Consider the following 15,254-nt stretch of genomic DNA (forward strand, 5'->3'; position numbering starts at 1 on the left):
GGCACCGACAATAGTCAACCGGCCTGAGAAGATGCCCGCACTGTTTGCAGTGACTTGGCACCCTGCCGGTGGCTAGACTTTTATTGTTTGCATTGTGGGGTAGGTGTTGGGAGTGGGTGGGGGGCTCCTCTTAGACTTCAGGTCGAGTGGTACGCGATTTCAAAAGGGCCTGGGGTGTATGTATAGTAGCGGTAAGATGTAAACCTTTTGGGCTTAGGTGGGACAGACCCTGCCTCCTCCCTTACTGGGTTTTTCTCTTTTCTTCCTTGAAGTTTTCTGGGGTGACTGGAACTCTGCAAGTTTTTTCATGGGCAGTTTTGAGCCCAGAGGGCAGGGGAGCGGGGTGGGGGGGAGTTGGGGGCATTTGTTTAGTTCTTTTGTTGTAATTTGGATCGCATCAATAGTGGCTAGGGGTACATTGATTAGGGGAGCAGCATTGCTTTTTGTGATTTTCAATAAACATAGAGATGGCATCGGTTGGGGACAGTGGGGTTAAAATCATGAGTTGGAATGTGAATGGGTTGGGTGACAAGATCAAATGTAGCGCGGTTCTTCAGTGCATTAAAAGCCCCAGGTAACCAACATTGTCCTGCTGCAGGAAACTCATTTGGTCGGAAACACATGTAAAGCATTGCATAGCGGGGGTTACGTCTTGATGGTCTTGATGGCCCACGCAGGCTTTTCCACGGGCTCCAGGGGAGTTGGCATACTAATGAAAAAATCCTTCCCCCTTGTAGTGCAGGATACCTGGTCAGATAGGAGAGGGGTCTCGGGTATGTGGGAGGGGAGTCCTGTCACCTTCCTTTCGATTTATGTTCCTCCTGTCCTTCAGGCCACCACTTTTAGGGAACTGGTTATGCTGCTGCTAGAAATCCCAGAAGGCCTCTTGGTGCTGGGAGGGGATCTTAACTCGGTGGTCGCGGGAGATTTGGACTGGCACCCCCGCATGATCTCCCCCGTTCGCACAGCTGGTTGCCTGAATTTTTAGATTCCTTGGGTTTGGCGGATGGGTGGATGGAGGGCTTTTCATCCTGACACCTCCCAATATACTTTCCACTCAGGGGCTCACAGGAGTCTATCAAAAATTGAAGATTTTTTGTACCTGCTTCCCAACTTTCCCATATCCAGGAGAAAAAAAACACCTAACCAGAGGCATCTCAGATCACTCGCAAATATGGCTCCATTTGACGCTCATTTTCCAGCAGGTGGGTCTTGTAGCCCGCATCAATTTATGGTATCTGCGTGATCCCCATATCCGGTGGGAGGTTCTTAAAGCTATTGAGAATTACTTTAATGAGAATGAGGGCTCAGTTGAGTCCCCCCAGGTGCTCTGGGAGGCATTTCAGACAGTGATATGGGGTCAGGCACTCTCTCTCATCTTGGTGAAGAAGAAGGAACAGCGCAAAGAGGTGGTGGTGCTGGAGTCAGGTTTGGAAACGGATGTCACACCCGGCAGACTCCATCTTCTTAAACTTAAGCAACAGGAATACGGCGCAATAGGGACAGACCAGGTGAGGGCCATGGGTAGAGCAGTTCAGGGGCTAATATACGAGGTGGGCGATAAGACTGGGAAACTCTTGGCCTGGTTGGACAAAAAGGAATGGTCAAGTAGACTTGTTCCGTAACTTCGAGGTCTGGATGGTAATTTCCTGTCAGACCCAAAAAAGAAACTGTGTTTGTATACTCTTACATATGCCAAAGACAGAAATGGAAGCAGTCAAATCAATTCTGTCCACAGATTGAGAAAGCTAGGCACAAATCCACAAAACAAAAGCATAAATTAAAAAGCGTTATCTCTATTCTCCATTAACCTTAGCCATCCCTTAATCCTTACCCATCCCTTAATCCTTAAATTCAATTTGTTCATTACGCAATCTTTGTGTCATGTATAACGAAAAATGACTCACCTGTGTGATAACATAGAGTGAGATAAAGTCCCAGATTGGGAATGTGTAGTATTTACCTGCATGGTACTTACCTGTACTGTAATGCTCTGTGGGCTAAAGACTACAGGGTAAAAACTACGTACCGCCCCAAACATCTCCATTATTATGGATTTATGGGACCAGATTTCTTCAAATGTGAAAAATTACTCTATGTGAAGGAAAAATAAAACTGCAATTCCACATTAACTCCATACATCTGCGTTTCCAGTTTGCCGACAATATATAGGCATGGGGCTCCGAGTGACAGATAAATGTATGTATTGGTATGTATATAGTGTGAACCTAACTCGGAAGAAACAGAGGGCTGCACATTACATCAAGCTGCGATCACATAAATACATTTCCCATTTTGCCTTTGATATTGTGTCCTGGGAGATTCCTACATTGAAACCACTAGAATCAACGTTCACAAGGTCTTTCAGTATTGCAGTGGATTATGTATAATAGTGAATTATCCTAAGAGATTTAGTTAAGTTTAAACCAGTTTGTTTCAATAATTCTAATAGTTTTAATTGTCATTCTGTACTACCAATATAAATGCTCGTTCATGTACAGTGTGGAAATAAAAAACAAAAATATTGTTACTTGTGTATTCATATGGGTAAGAAGTCGGATTAAAAAATGTTCATTCACACAAACTGATATGGAAATGTTATTAAATAAAAAGTGGCATTGTATCTTTACTAATTCATCAAACAAGGAGGAAGGACAACGCTTATATCCATTCGAGTTCTCTTTGCTCCAGAAATAATGTCACTCTCTTCTTATTCTGGTGGCTGGGCTCAGTCTATTGCAAACAATTTCAATCCATCTGTTTTTCTTTTATTCATCTCCATGAGGTGTAGGATAGTTACGTTCTTGTAGTCCAAACTTTGTCTATTTAGGCGTCACAATAGATTCAAATCTCACATGGGAGACACAAATTAAATAAATCCAATACCATGCTAATGCAGAATTCTATTCCTATCGTGAAGAAGCAGCATTCAACCGTATCCAAGGCTATTACTCCTGCGGTAAAAGTTTATAAATCCAGAGAGCAATTTGCCTCACTCTATGGAACCGAGTTATGGGTGGAGACAATTTGCAGCCATTGATTATTGCGGAAAATAAAATCCTGAGAATGTTCACATGCTTACCAAAAAATACCGCAATGACCCCACTCACATCCTATATTGAGATAAAAAGGTTAGACCATATCGCTGTTTGGAGACTTCTGGCCTACTGGATTAGAATATGGACAACAATAGAATTAGAGATTTATAGACAGACTCTGAGGGAGCTCCTGCAATTGGATTTTTATGTTACTCTGCCCTGGCTGGCACATGTTCGTAAATGGCTCTCAGATCAAGCCATCAGCCGTTATTGGGTAAACACGAACATGTTGATTCCTGACTCAAAAAGAGAGATCAGGAACGTATACTGGGAATTCATTTTGCACAGAATTATCTTAAATCCCAAGCCATGGAGACTGCCGTCACAATTTCTGTCTTTAAAAATGACTCAGAGTTTTCAGTTTTTCTGAGACAAGATAGAACTGCAATTGGCAAAAGCACTCTACCTGAAATTTAGGTATGGGATAATCCAAGTCAACACCTTCGCAACCAAATGGGTAAAGTATGACTTGATCGAAAGGGACTCTAGATGCACGTTATGCCTCTCAGGCGCGAACGAGGATATTGCGCATGTCTTGTTTTTCTGCACAGCTTATGTAACACCTAAAAGTGGATTCTGCCCCTGTGCAGAAGACTGAATAGTAAGAGCTATCTAGAGGTAATAAGAAAATTGAAATCTGATAGCTCTCAATTTGTGGTTCTGGGCGTTAGTACATTTCTGTTGGCTGCCAGTTACATAAGGAATAAGAAAGGGCAAAAATGTAAAATCTTTTAAATACTCAAACATTTTTTGTGTCCACTGAATAGTAATTAAGCATGGGCGGAAAATCCGTTCCGCTCGCGGATTTTGCGGATTTTCGGTAAATTCGCAATCCGCGAACGCTCGCGAATTTACCGAAAATCCGCAAATTCCCACGCAGCGGATTTTTTTGTCTTGGTGATACAATTTTGCGGCGTGCGGTGTAAGTTCGCAATTGCGAACATGTAGGTGTGGCGGGCAGCAACAATCTCGCACTCGCGAAATTACAAAAGTTGCAATTCTGCACAAGAAATCTACTAGCAAGCAGCATAGACCTTCTGAAAATGATGATTTTTATCAGAATAACTCCTGAGGTTGACATTTGCCTGCACTTTTTTGGATTTGAGGCCTTTTGATTTTCTTTGGATAACTTTTGGATTAGAAATCAACTTTCTCATATGAGCTTGTTTGGGGCATTACAGTTGCTGTAATGCTGTTCTGCATAAAAACGAGTTTTGCAAAAGTGAAAGCATTCAGCAGGTTCAAAAGTTCAAACTCATCATTAGTAACCATTCCCTGTAGTGCTTCCTGACAAGGGCCCCTCCAGAGTTCAGTTGCTAGTTGCAACAATTGTATGACCCTGCTCTGACCCTCACAGCACGCCCATAGAATCGCTACAAGTAGGCCACAAAGGTTCTGGAAAAAAAATTGCACTGCAACAGAAAGCAAATTACAGATAAGGAAGCAGGTGCCAGACTGGAATTTTAAAACAGTGACACATTAATAAATCAACCCCAAATTAATTCATGTCAGTTGAAGCAGGCAGGTGTGCTTGCTTTTCCCCCCCATAATCTACAGTGATGATGAACCAGAGGGTGGCATTGATGTACCTGAGGGTGGCATGGGTGAAACAGAGGGTGGCAGGGGTGAAACAGAGGGTGCTGGGAACCTGTGATGATGACCAGACGTAGAAACAACATAATCTCGACAAAAAAAAAAATAATCAGCAAATTCGCGAGAATTCGCGGATTTTGCGGATTGCGAGTTCGCAAATTCGCAAAATTCGCGAACGCCTGATTCCCAAAATTCGCCCATGCTTAATAGTAATTTAGGTACTGTATTTATAACAATTTCTAAAGAACTCATGATCTCAGTGTAACGCTTTAGCTAATGAAAATGTATAATTTTTATATGCTTTGTTTTTAAGTATTCTATCTTTGATCTGTTTTTATAAATTTGTATTAGATGGGCTAAAACTGAAATGATTTAAGGATGTGTTCTGTATGCTCTAATGATTCTTTGAATCAAATAAAGAGATTTTTGATTGATTGATAGTCTTTAATTTCAGAGTAGGTGGGAATTGTGGTACTGGCATGTTATTTACACCCATTGTGACTTTGGGGTACATTACACAGTCTGAAAGATCTTCTGACACTGAGTCATTTTATTTCTCAGAAAATGTAGAAAAGAACTTTTTTTTTTTAGCACCTCTAGCAAATAGCTTCTATGCAATTGCCCACTTTATAATATGTATATTTGTGTCTCATTGTAAAAAACCCATTTAGATTAGCATGGAGCATGAAAATGTATTTTACTATAATATTATTTTCTTTTTTTTATTTTCGTTGGAACAGAAGAGGAGGAAGAAGCCAAAGCAGTACAGAAAAGAACCAACAGAGGTGAGTCAAGAGGGGTACAAAAAGAGGCAAGTGAAATGTAGAACAAACCAAAAAATTATGCAGAAAGTAACAAAACAACTGCAGAAAAAAGGAGCAGAGGTGCAGAAAGGGGCAACAATGATACAGAAAAAGGGAAGAGAAGTGAAGAAAGACATAAAATGAGTGCAGAAAGAAGCAACAGATGCAGAAAGACACAATAAACGTTTCTAAAAGAAGGAACAGAGGTGCAGAGTCCATGCGGACTACCTAAGTAATTGAAAGAGTGCTTTGGTCATACCTGGGTGATTGCATCACTGCAGGGGTAATGTCTGGGATATTGGCCGATTGTATGAGTACAGTGTGTTTTTGAATGCAAGAGTGCAGAAGTAATGTGTGGGGGGTTGTAGCAATATACAGGTAGTGTGTATGTGATTAAAGGACTGCAACAGTAGTCCCTGGGTGATTATATAAGCGCACAAGTAGTGCCTACAAGATCGAAAGTGTGAATGAGTAATACCTTGGTGATTGCAAGAGTACGTAGATAGCGCAAAGATGGTTGATCTGTGCAGCAGTAATGCCTGAGTGATTACAACACTGCATTTGTACTGCCTGCATCATTGGAAGACAGCATGGTCAGTACTTGGGTGTTTTTAAAACTGCATGAGAGCTCGGCCTAGCCAAATATAAAGCAGCGGACTATTACATGATTCAGCTATGAGTATCTCCATATTGTTACAAGCACACATACATATGTCTCTACCTTTTCAAATCAATATGATATCTAAAATAAATATGTATACAATATCTCTGGAATATAATGAAACTTAGAAACTGGGACATATAATAAGTCTTTTTTGAGTGATTGCATAACTCCATGGGTAGTACTAAGGGGATGGTATAATTGCATACTTAATCACTGAGTAATTGCAGGAGAAGATGAAAAGCAACTGGCTAAATGCTTGAATGCAAACATAGACGTTGAGTGCACAAATACATGTGAAAATAGCACCTGAAGGCATAGATGAGTCATTAAGTAGTACCCAGGTGAATAGATAAGTGCAACAGTAGGGCCTACATGATACTATGACTGCAAGAGCAGTGTGTGGGTTATTACATGAGTGCATAGATGCACCCTGCATGATTACATGACTGCAGGGGTAGTATATTACTAGTGCCCGGATGATCGCATGACCGCAGGGGTAAATTCAGGGGGATTACTGGAATACATAGCAAGTGACTGGATGATTTTATAAGTTCATGAATACCGCCTGAGTGGCTGCTGCAATACTAAGATACTGCCTGCATGATTACAGGAGTGCAAGGGTAGTGATTGGGTGATTTTTAAAGTATATGAGTACTGGCTGAGTGATTACATATGAACCAGAAAAGTTCATGTGTGATTGAAAGAGTGCAAGGATAGTGTCTGGATGATTAAAGCACTGTACAGCTAATGCTTTTTTGACTGCATGAGTAAAGGGGTAAAGTGTATAATTGTAGGAGCAAGTATTTATTTATTTATTTATTTATAAAAACATTTATAAAGCGCGAACGAAGGCCCTTGGGCATCTCGGCGCTGAAGTTACTGCAGTGTGTTAAGCCTCATCGGACAGGGGTTCATTGGTTAAAGAGCCACGTTTTCAGTTGCTTGCGGAATGTCCAGAGGGAGGGGCTAGTTCTGATCGATTCTGGGAGGGTATTCCATAATTTGGGTGCAGCTACCATGAACCTTCTGTCCCCCCAAGAAACGAGTTTAGTTCGGGGTACCACTAAGTCATGCTGGGAGGATGAGCGTAGCATTCTTGAGGGACGGTAAGGAATAAGGTTTTGGACAAAGAACGCCGGTCCCAAAGTAGACACATATCTCAGTCACAACACCTTGCACAGCTCAAAACCTCACAGAGTACACTTTAATATTCAAACAGACACTGACAATTATGTGGTATATATGAAATATAACTTTCTTCACATCATACAAATTACTTTAATAAATAACATCACTACAAACACCTCAAACATCACTTTCATGTTACTGCTTAACCATTCTACAACTACTTATAGTATCACACCTACCCAAATACAAAGTAGGAACCCTTCACTATCTTTAGTAAAACTCTCACCACATTACTAAAACCATACATGAATATGTATGTACCATAACACTATCCAAACCTTAAACAATCACAGATCAAATTTCCAATTTCAAGCAAACATCAAAAATGATGTGGCTTACTTCAACTGTACATTTCTAGAAATTTAATGAAAGAAGCCTAATAATTAACACCTTGTCAGCATCTTTTATGCCACACTTTGTGCTGCATCTTCACCGTTCTACTAGTACTCACAGTCTTCAGCCTACCACTTAAAAAGTAACAATGCCTCTTTGTTATACATCATGTACCTTCAAATGTATAAGACTTATTAAAATACTTATACAAAGAACATACTTGAGACAGAAGTCTATGCACACCTTAAAACTTCACAGACTCCACCTCCAAATTTAACAACTACAATTATGTGGTATACTCCAAATGTACATATCTACACACTATAACAAACAACCATAATCACTAATCCATATTCCAATATACACTTAATACTATAAAGAATCTATTTCAAATAACATTTAACTAATATACAACATACTACAATGAATGTCTTTACATTTAAAAATATATATATTACATATATATATATGTATGTATATATATATATATCAAATATCAAAGTACTTGATTCATTATTTAACTTTAAAGACAAAACTAACACATAATACACCTCACAAATGTATAACTCACCTTCCAAATTGATTTGTAGAATATAAAATCCAGTAATGGAAAAGTTTCCCTCTCTTTCTCCACACAAATAAATGTAAGTAACAAATCACATTGCTTCCTACATTATTTCAAATTGTAAAACACAATTCTATTGGTTACAGATATTAAGTCTTACCAACTGACTCTTAAAAGGGCCCAAACTGCTTCTGGAATTTTTTGAAGTCATGACTCCACCATGCTCTGAAGCGATGGAACCGCGACTCCATAGCGGAGTGGGAAAATATATTACAAATAAAAATACCAATATTATTTAAGAATACACCACTTCTGAAGATACTACTTGGGAAATCTTACTTTAATAAGATTTCACTTATATATAAATTACAATTTCACATGTTAAGTCCACAGTTACATTTTACCCCTTCCCCCATTCTGCTTAAAGCCAGTTTCCATAGTAACAGTTCATTGAACATGCAACTGAACTCACAGGTCACATGTTCACCATATTTTCAAGTTCACCACACAATGTTACAAATGCAAACAGCAGGTGTGGCTGACATTTCAAAAATATGAGCATATACTATCCATTATACCCTTTAAACATTGTTTACTAACCAATACAAAACATGCTTTGTAAAGAAAGTAACATGCACCCTATGTTTTAATGTACAAGGTTCTTAAACAGCCAATCACTTCTCTACTTTTTAAAAAACTGCATCTTGTGCACCATTTTACATACCTCTCATTTTACCAACTGAGTACCTCAGCTACAGACATCTTTTCACTACTTCTAGACATCCATTCAAGATGCTGACAGTGTGGATTGTTGGACAGAGCTATGTTTTCTGGTGCAAAAGATATGTTAAACTCAGAGTTTAGAGTTTAAGTTTATTATGTTTTTGGCTCTCAAAAGAGGGCCACATAAAGCAAACACATAGTTATACACCACTATATACAATAAAATCACAAAGAACAAAAATAAAGGAATCATTTCATAGGCACTGGCCGAACAATTATCTAACAATATCACTGGGTATCATTAATAAATATCTAAAAACTCTTTATTAAAGTTAAAAATTTTGAAACAGAACATTTCATTTGGTGGACAATAAAGTGCATGGAAAAAAGTTTCTACATTTGAGATTCCTAATTGTAGACAAATAGGTTTTAACCATTTAGAGCGTAGTGGACGTAGTGCAGGACAAATAAACAGCACATGATTTCGGTCCTGCACTGCATTAATACAAAGATTACATACTGGAGATGATCCATACCACTTTGCTAAAAGAGGATTTAGTGGAAGCAAATCATGTCTTAAAAGGTACCATAACCTACGGACTCTATGAGGGATATTCCATGTGAGATATTGCTGGGCCTGCTTTGGTGAGTACGTGCTTAACAGTAAATCCCTTCCTTTTTTTCCATGTTGGGCAATCATATCCAGTTTAAAACTGAGTTCCCAAGATGCACTTTTTAGTTGAGACTTTAGTTGAGAAGGAGAAAGTAAAAACAAAGTACTTGCATCCAACTCTAACAGTGTTACCGCTTTTCTAAAGTTTTTTACTAGTAGGGCAAACTCGTTTAAGTTGCCCAGAAGTTCATTTTTGATGGATTCCCGTAAGGAACCCAATTTACCTCTGGCCAAACAGGCCACCCACCTTACTAAGGCAATCAACCCCTGTACCCAACAACTCCGGAGTCCAAGTTCCAGCCTGCATGATGACACGGAGCAAGCTGTATTAAGGGAAGAAATTCTTCTTAGTACCTTTCCTTCCATTACCTGCAAGAATCCCCAGTGTCTTAACTCTACCAATTCCATTCCGTACAGTAAAGTTGCAGGGATCTTTGCTCTATATACTTCCAAAAATCGTGCAAAGTGTCTTTTCCCTGTAGCAGAATACAAGGAGCATAACCCCATACCATGAGCCAATGCTTTACGCGAATTGTGCTCAATGTGGGGTTTCTCACTTAGGTTTGCTGAAATTATTTTACCTAAGAAGGTGTAAGTTTTAACCACCTCTAGTTTCTGTCCTCCTATAGCCCATCTAAAGTTTTCAGACCTACATTTTTTCCTTCCAAAAATGCATATGATTTTGCTTTTAGAAGTATTAATCTTCATAAAATGTGCTTCTGCAAATAAATGTAATGCTTGCAGGCGGTTAACCAAGCCCTTCGGAGTTAAGTCTAAGATGAGAATATCATCTGCATACATTAAAACCGAAATAGATGTCCCTCCAATTATCGGGGCTAACCCACCACAAGCTGCAATGGAAGCAGGTAGGTCTGCAGTATATAATGAAAACAATATAGGGGCCAATATACACTCTTGTTTTAATCCATTCGGAGAAGGGATAGATTGTGAAAGGCCCCTTTCTCCGCCTTGTAATACCTTACCCCATGTGTTCGAGTGGAGGGATTTTGCAAGTTCGAGTAACTGTGGAGGCATACCCAATGCAGCTAGCTTTCTCCACAGCGTTAGACGGTCCACCTTGTCAAACGCTGTGGAGAAGTCTATGAATGCCGCATATATTCCACCTTCTCGAACTCGTACATATTTGTCCACAATCACCTGAATAGCTGTTAAATTGTCAACGAACACATCTCTGGTCACCTTAAAGACCTCCATTAGCTACCCGTCAATAAGAGGATCACTTTCCAACTGCTAACCCACGCACACAAATCACTCTACGACATCGGACCAGAATGCCTCAACTCACGACTGTCCTTCTACACCCCCTCCCGCCAACTACGATCTTCCAGCCAAGCCCTCGCCACGGTACCTTGCATCAACAAGACCACCATGGGAGGCAGATCCTTCTCATACCTGGCTGCTAAAACATGGAACTCACTCCCCACTTACCTTCGCCTTACCCAGAACCACCTAGCATTCAGAAAGCAACTTAAAACGTGGATATTTGACAAGTAATCCTCCTCCCCTTTCTAAGCGCCTTGAGACCCTCTGGGTATGTAGTGCGCTATATAAATTCTATGACTTGACTTGACTTGACTCTCATGTAAGGTTCTTAAACAGCCAATCACTTCTCTACTTTTTAAAAAACTGCATCTTGTGCACCATTTTACATACCTCTCATTTTACCAACTGAGTACCTCAGCTACAGACATCTTTTCACTACTTCTAGACATCCATTCAAGATGCTGACAGTGTGGATTGTTGGACAGAGCTATGTTTTCTGGTGCAAAACATATGTTAAACTCAGAGATATTGACAAAGACCTATCTTCATAAAATGTGGATATTAAATGGATTTCACAGAGAGGATTAAAATGGCACCAATTGATGCCTTTGGTGAAAACCTTTTTGCATCTCTAACCCCTGACCTCATGATTGTGCACTGTGGTGGCAATGACCTAGGCACATTGACTGGGGTACGTCTGTAAATGCTAATGAAGGACACCTTAGCACACTTAATGTTGCTTTTACCTCAAACTGTCTTTGTAGGGGGTCAAGAGTGCAGTCCAGGGAAGATGGCAGTGCATTGAGAGAGCTCTGTCGTCCGACCTTTCATGCATCTATCCTGGTAATAAATTTGGTATATACCCTGACAGTTTATGAGAGCGGAACGTTAGCGGAGCCCATCCCGCCAGTTCCGAGGTCCGGAGAGTGCCCAGCAATAGGGATACTGCGATCGAAAAAATTGGCCCGCAGCTGTGCCCAAAGCCGGGACATTCGGTGACCAGCCTGCCCGGAGTAGGAGCTCAGCCCGGCTCCTAACGACGTGGCAGTAGAGCCTCTCCCAAGGGATTTGTCAGCCGGGACCAGCAGAATCGTGCAGCCCAGGCAGGGAAGACACCGTGGTACGGCGGGGGCAGCCGCAGAGCCTGGGGAGCCGTGAGGGGGCTCCGTTGTGGTAGGCGAACAGGCCTACTGGGACGAAGTGGGGCAAGCCGGCTGCGAGCAGCAAGAGGGCGGCGGCTCATCCCTGATATTGGATGCTCTTTGCGCCCCCCCATACTGCGCAGTACTTTGACCCTTCCCCGTGAAACCGGGGCTCGTATCGGAACCTGTAGCCCATAGCCCCCTGCTGAATGTGACCTCCAGTGTGACATCCTTGGCTGGCCATTGTTGCGCGGCAGTGGTGCCCTCACTCAGGGCACCGCTGGGCGCCTTGAGCCGCAGGGGACCCTCCCCGCAAATCCGGATTTCCGCAATTGAGTTCTCCCCCGCTCTGGCCTGTAGGACCCTGTGTTGGCAGAGCGGGGAGATTTCGGAGACTGGATTGGCCTGGTGCTGCCCGTGGTGCCTGGTCCCTGGGTGCCATCAGAGACAGTGATGCTGCCTGCGCTGGGGGTCTGGATAGTGGCTAAATGGAACAGTCCTGAGCAATATTCCCTGCAGGAATACTTGAGCAGCCCTCTCCCACTACACCTGGGAAGGAGCCGGTGGTGGAGGCGAAGTCCTGTTGTGGCGTGACTGGGAGGCAGTAGGGCACATGGTGGAGTGTGAGGTGGTGAGCTTGGCCATAAGGTGATTGACGATGGCAGCTCATCCCCGACTATGAAGGACAGCAAGAGCAGTTCCTGTCTCTGCCTTCCTTTCCCAATCATGGGGGAGGTCCTCGATGTCCTGCCCAGTGCAGCTTTGCTGCATTTGACGACCTTCCATTTAACGCGGTTCAGAGCAGGGCATGATGGACTGCTCTATGACCACGGGGCCCATGGTTCCAAGACCACGCAGAGCAACAAACTGGACCGGTATACCGTACCCAGGGAGGTGCAGCAGGCCAGGGCACCCAGGGACTCCGGCTCTGGGGGAATGGGCAAGGAGGAGCAGGAAATCTCACTCAAATATGTTACGGCAGCCATCACGAGAGTCAAGACTTCCATGGACACCGCAGCTATCGAGGTTAACCTCATTCGGGGTGACATGGGCAAGCTCAATGAAAAGGTTAAGCAAGTGGAACTCACAGCAGACAGCCTGTTGAATTATGTTTTGTAGCTCCACGGAGCGGTTAGGGAGCTCCAGGACTGCCACAAGTTAACTGACCTCAAGTTTGACGACTACGAATGCCACCTGCGTTGAAACAACCTACGCATTCTTGGGGTTCTGGAGAAGTCGGAGGGGCAAGCACCAGAGATTTTTGCTGAGGACCTCATCTTAAAACATGTGCAACCAAAAGGCCTTAGTAAGTTCTTAGTCGTAGAGCGCACCCACAGGATCCTGGGCGGCTGTCCCGAACCGGGCGCTCCCCCGCAACCCATGTTGGCGCCGGTCCAGAACTGCAGTGACCAGGAGGTTATCCTGCAGAACTCCAGAGCTGGTGCCCCTCTGCGCTATAAAAACTCGGATATTTCTTTTTTTCTAGACTTCACACAACGGGTAAAGCTACAACGACGATCGTTCATGTTTATTAAGCGTGTTCTTAGAGATCAGGACATGAAGTATTCCATGCTTTCCCGGCCCGTCTCCGGGTCGAGGCGGATGGGCGAACATGGTTTTTTGACCATCCCGAAGCAGCAGCAGACTGGGTCGAAAGCAGGGGTGTAAGGAGCCCGGCTGATCAAGGCAGGGGTGGCACCGGCAATAGACAACCGGCCTAAGAAATGGCCAGCCTAGCGGTTGGGCCCTCACTGTTTGCAGTGACTTGGCACCCTGCTGGTGGCTAGACTTTTATTGTTTGCAGTGTGGGGTGGGCAATGGGAGCAGGTGGGGGCCTCCTCTTAGACTTCGGGTCGAGTGGTAGGCGATTTCGAAAGAACCTGTGGTATATGTATAGTAGGGGTAAGATGTAGACCTATTTGGCTTAGGTGGGACAACCCCTGCCTCCCCCTTACAGGGTTTTTCTCTTTTCTTCCTTGAAGTTTTCCAGAGCGACTGGCACTCTGCAAGTTTTTTCATGGGTAGTTTTAAGCCCAGAGGGCAGGGCAGCAGGGTGGTGGGGGGTTTTGGGGGGTGTTGGAGGAGTTTGTTTAGTTCTTTTGTTGTAATTTGGATCGCATCAGTAGTGGTTATGGGTACAGGGGAGCAGCATTGCTTTTTGTGATTTTCAGTAAACTTAGAGATGGCATCGTTTGGGGACAGTGGGGTTAAAATCATGAGTTGGAATGTCAATGGGTTGCGGGACAAGATCAAACGTAGCGTGGTTCTTCATTGCATTAAGCGCCTGGCTCCCGACATTGTCCTGCTGCAGGAAAATCATTTGGTTGGAAACACATGTAAAGCGTTGCATAGGGTGGGCTATGTCTTGATGACTCATGCAGGATTTACCACGGGCTAGAGGGGAGTTGGCATACTGATGAAAAAATCCTTACCCCTTGTAGTGCAGGATACCTGGTCAGATACGAGAGGGCGATATGTTGGGGTCTCGAGCATGTGAGAGGGCCATCCTGTCACCTTCCTTTCGATTTGCGTGCCTCCTGGCCTTCAGGCCTCCACTTTTAGGGACCTGGGTACTCTGTTGCTGGAAATCCTGGAAGGCCTCTTGGTGCTGGGAGGGGACTTTAACTCGGTGGTCGCTGGAGATTTGGAACCGCACCCCCACGTGATCTGCCCCGTTCGCACAGCTGGTTGCCTGAATTTTTAGATTCCTTGGGGTGGGCGGATGGGTGGAGGGCTTTTGATCCTGACTAAGGGTGGGCGTAGTGTGCGTAGTGGGGCTACGCGAAGCTTTGTGAAGTGGGCAGGTAGCTACGCCCACCCACACACTTCGCGTAGCCCCATTACACACCGAAGCATGCACATTTGGCTGGAAGAAGTCGGTGCGAAACAGAAGAGGGAGCCCCGGGACGACGCATGTCAGGTAAGTGATTTTAATTTACTCTTACACTATTTTAAATCAAAATTAGGCCTGTAGAAGAGGGCGGGAGGGAGGCGGGTGGCAGGCAACTTCTCTCTGTCCACGGGGTGTGCATAGTGTTGCCTACTACGACTACTTTGCGAATCGCGAAGTAGGCGACACTACTGCACTCCGTGGACGGAGCGAAGCACTGTGCCCAGGGTTAATACTGACACCTCTCAATATACTTTCCACACAGGGGCTCACGTGAGTCTAACCAGAATTGACTGCC

General features: G+C 43.4%; 1 protein-coding gene across 3 annotated transcripts in view; it reads left to right on the top strand.

Annotated features, from left to right (window-relative positions):
- LOC147701846 (CD209 antigen-like protein C) overlaps positions 1 to 15,254 on the top strand; it is a 458,064-nt gene that overhangs the window by 295,549 nt on the left and 147,261 nt on the right. For all 3 annotated transcript variants that reach the window (XM_086930479.1, XM_086930480.1, XM_086930478.1), the window contains exon 2: positions 5,432 to 5,476. In XM_086930479.1, the coding sequence (XP_086786605.1) occupies positions 5,432 to 5,476 (45 nt within the window). The remainder of the gene's footprint in view (positions 1 to 5,431; positions 5,477 to 15,254) is intronic.

The sequence above is a fragment of the Lissotriton vulgaris genome, chromosome 7 (assembly GCF_964263255.1).
Source record: "Lissotriton vulgaris chromosome 7, aLisVul1.2, whole genome shotgun sequence".
In the NCBI taxonomy this organism is placed as follows: Eukaryota; Metazoa; Chordata; class Amphibia; order Caudata; family Salamandridae; genus Lissotriton; species Lissotriton vulgaris.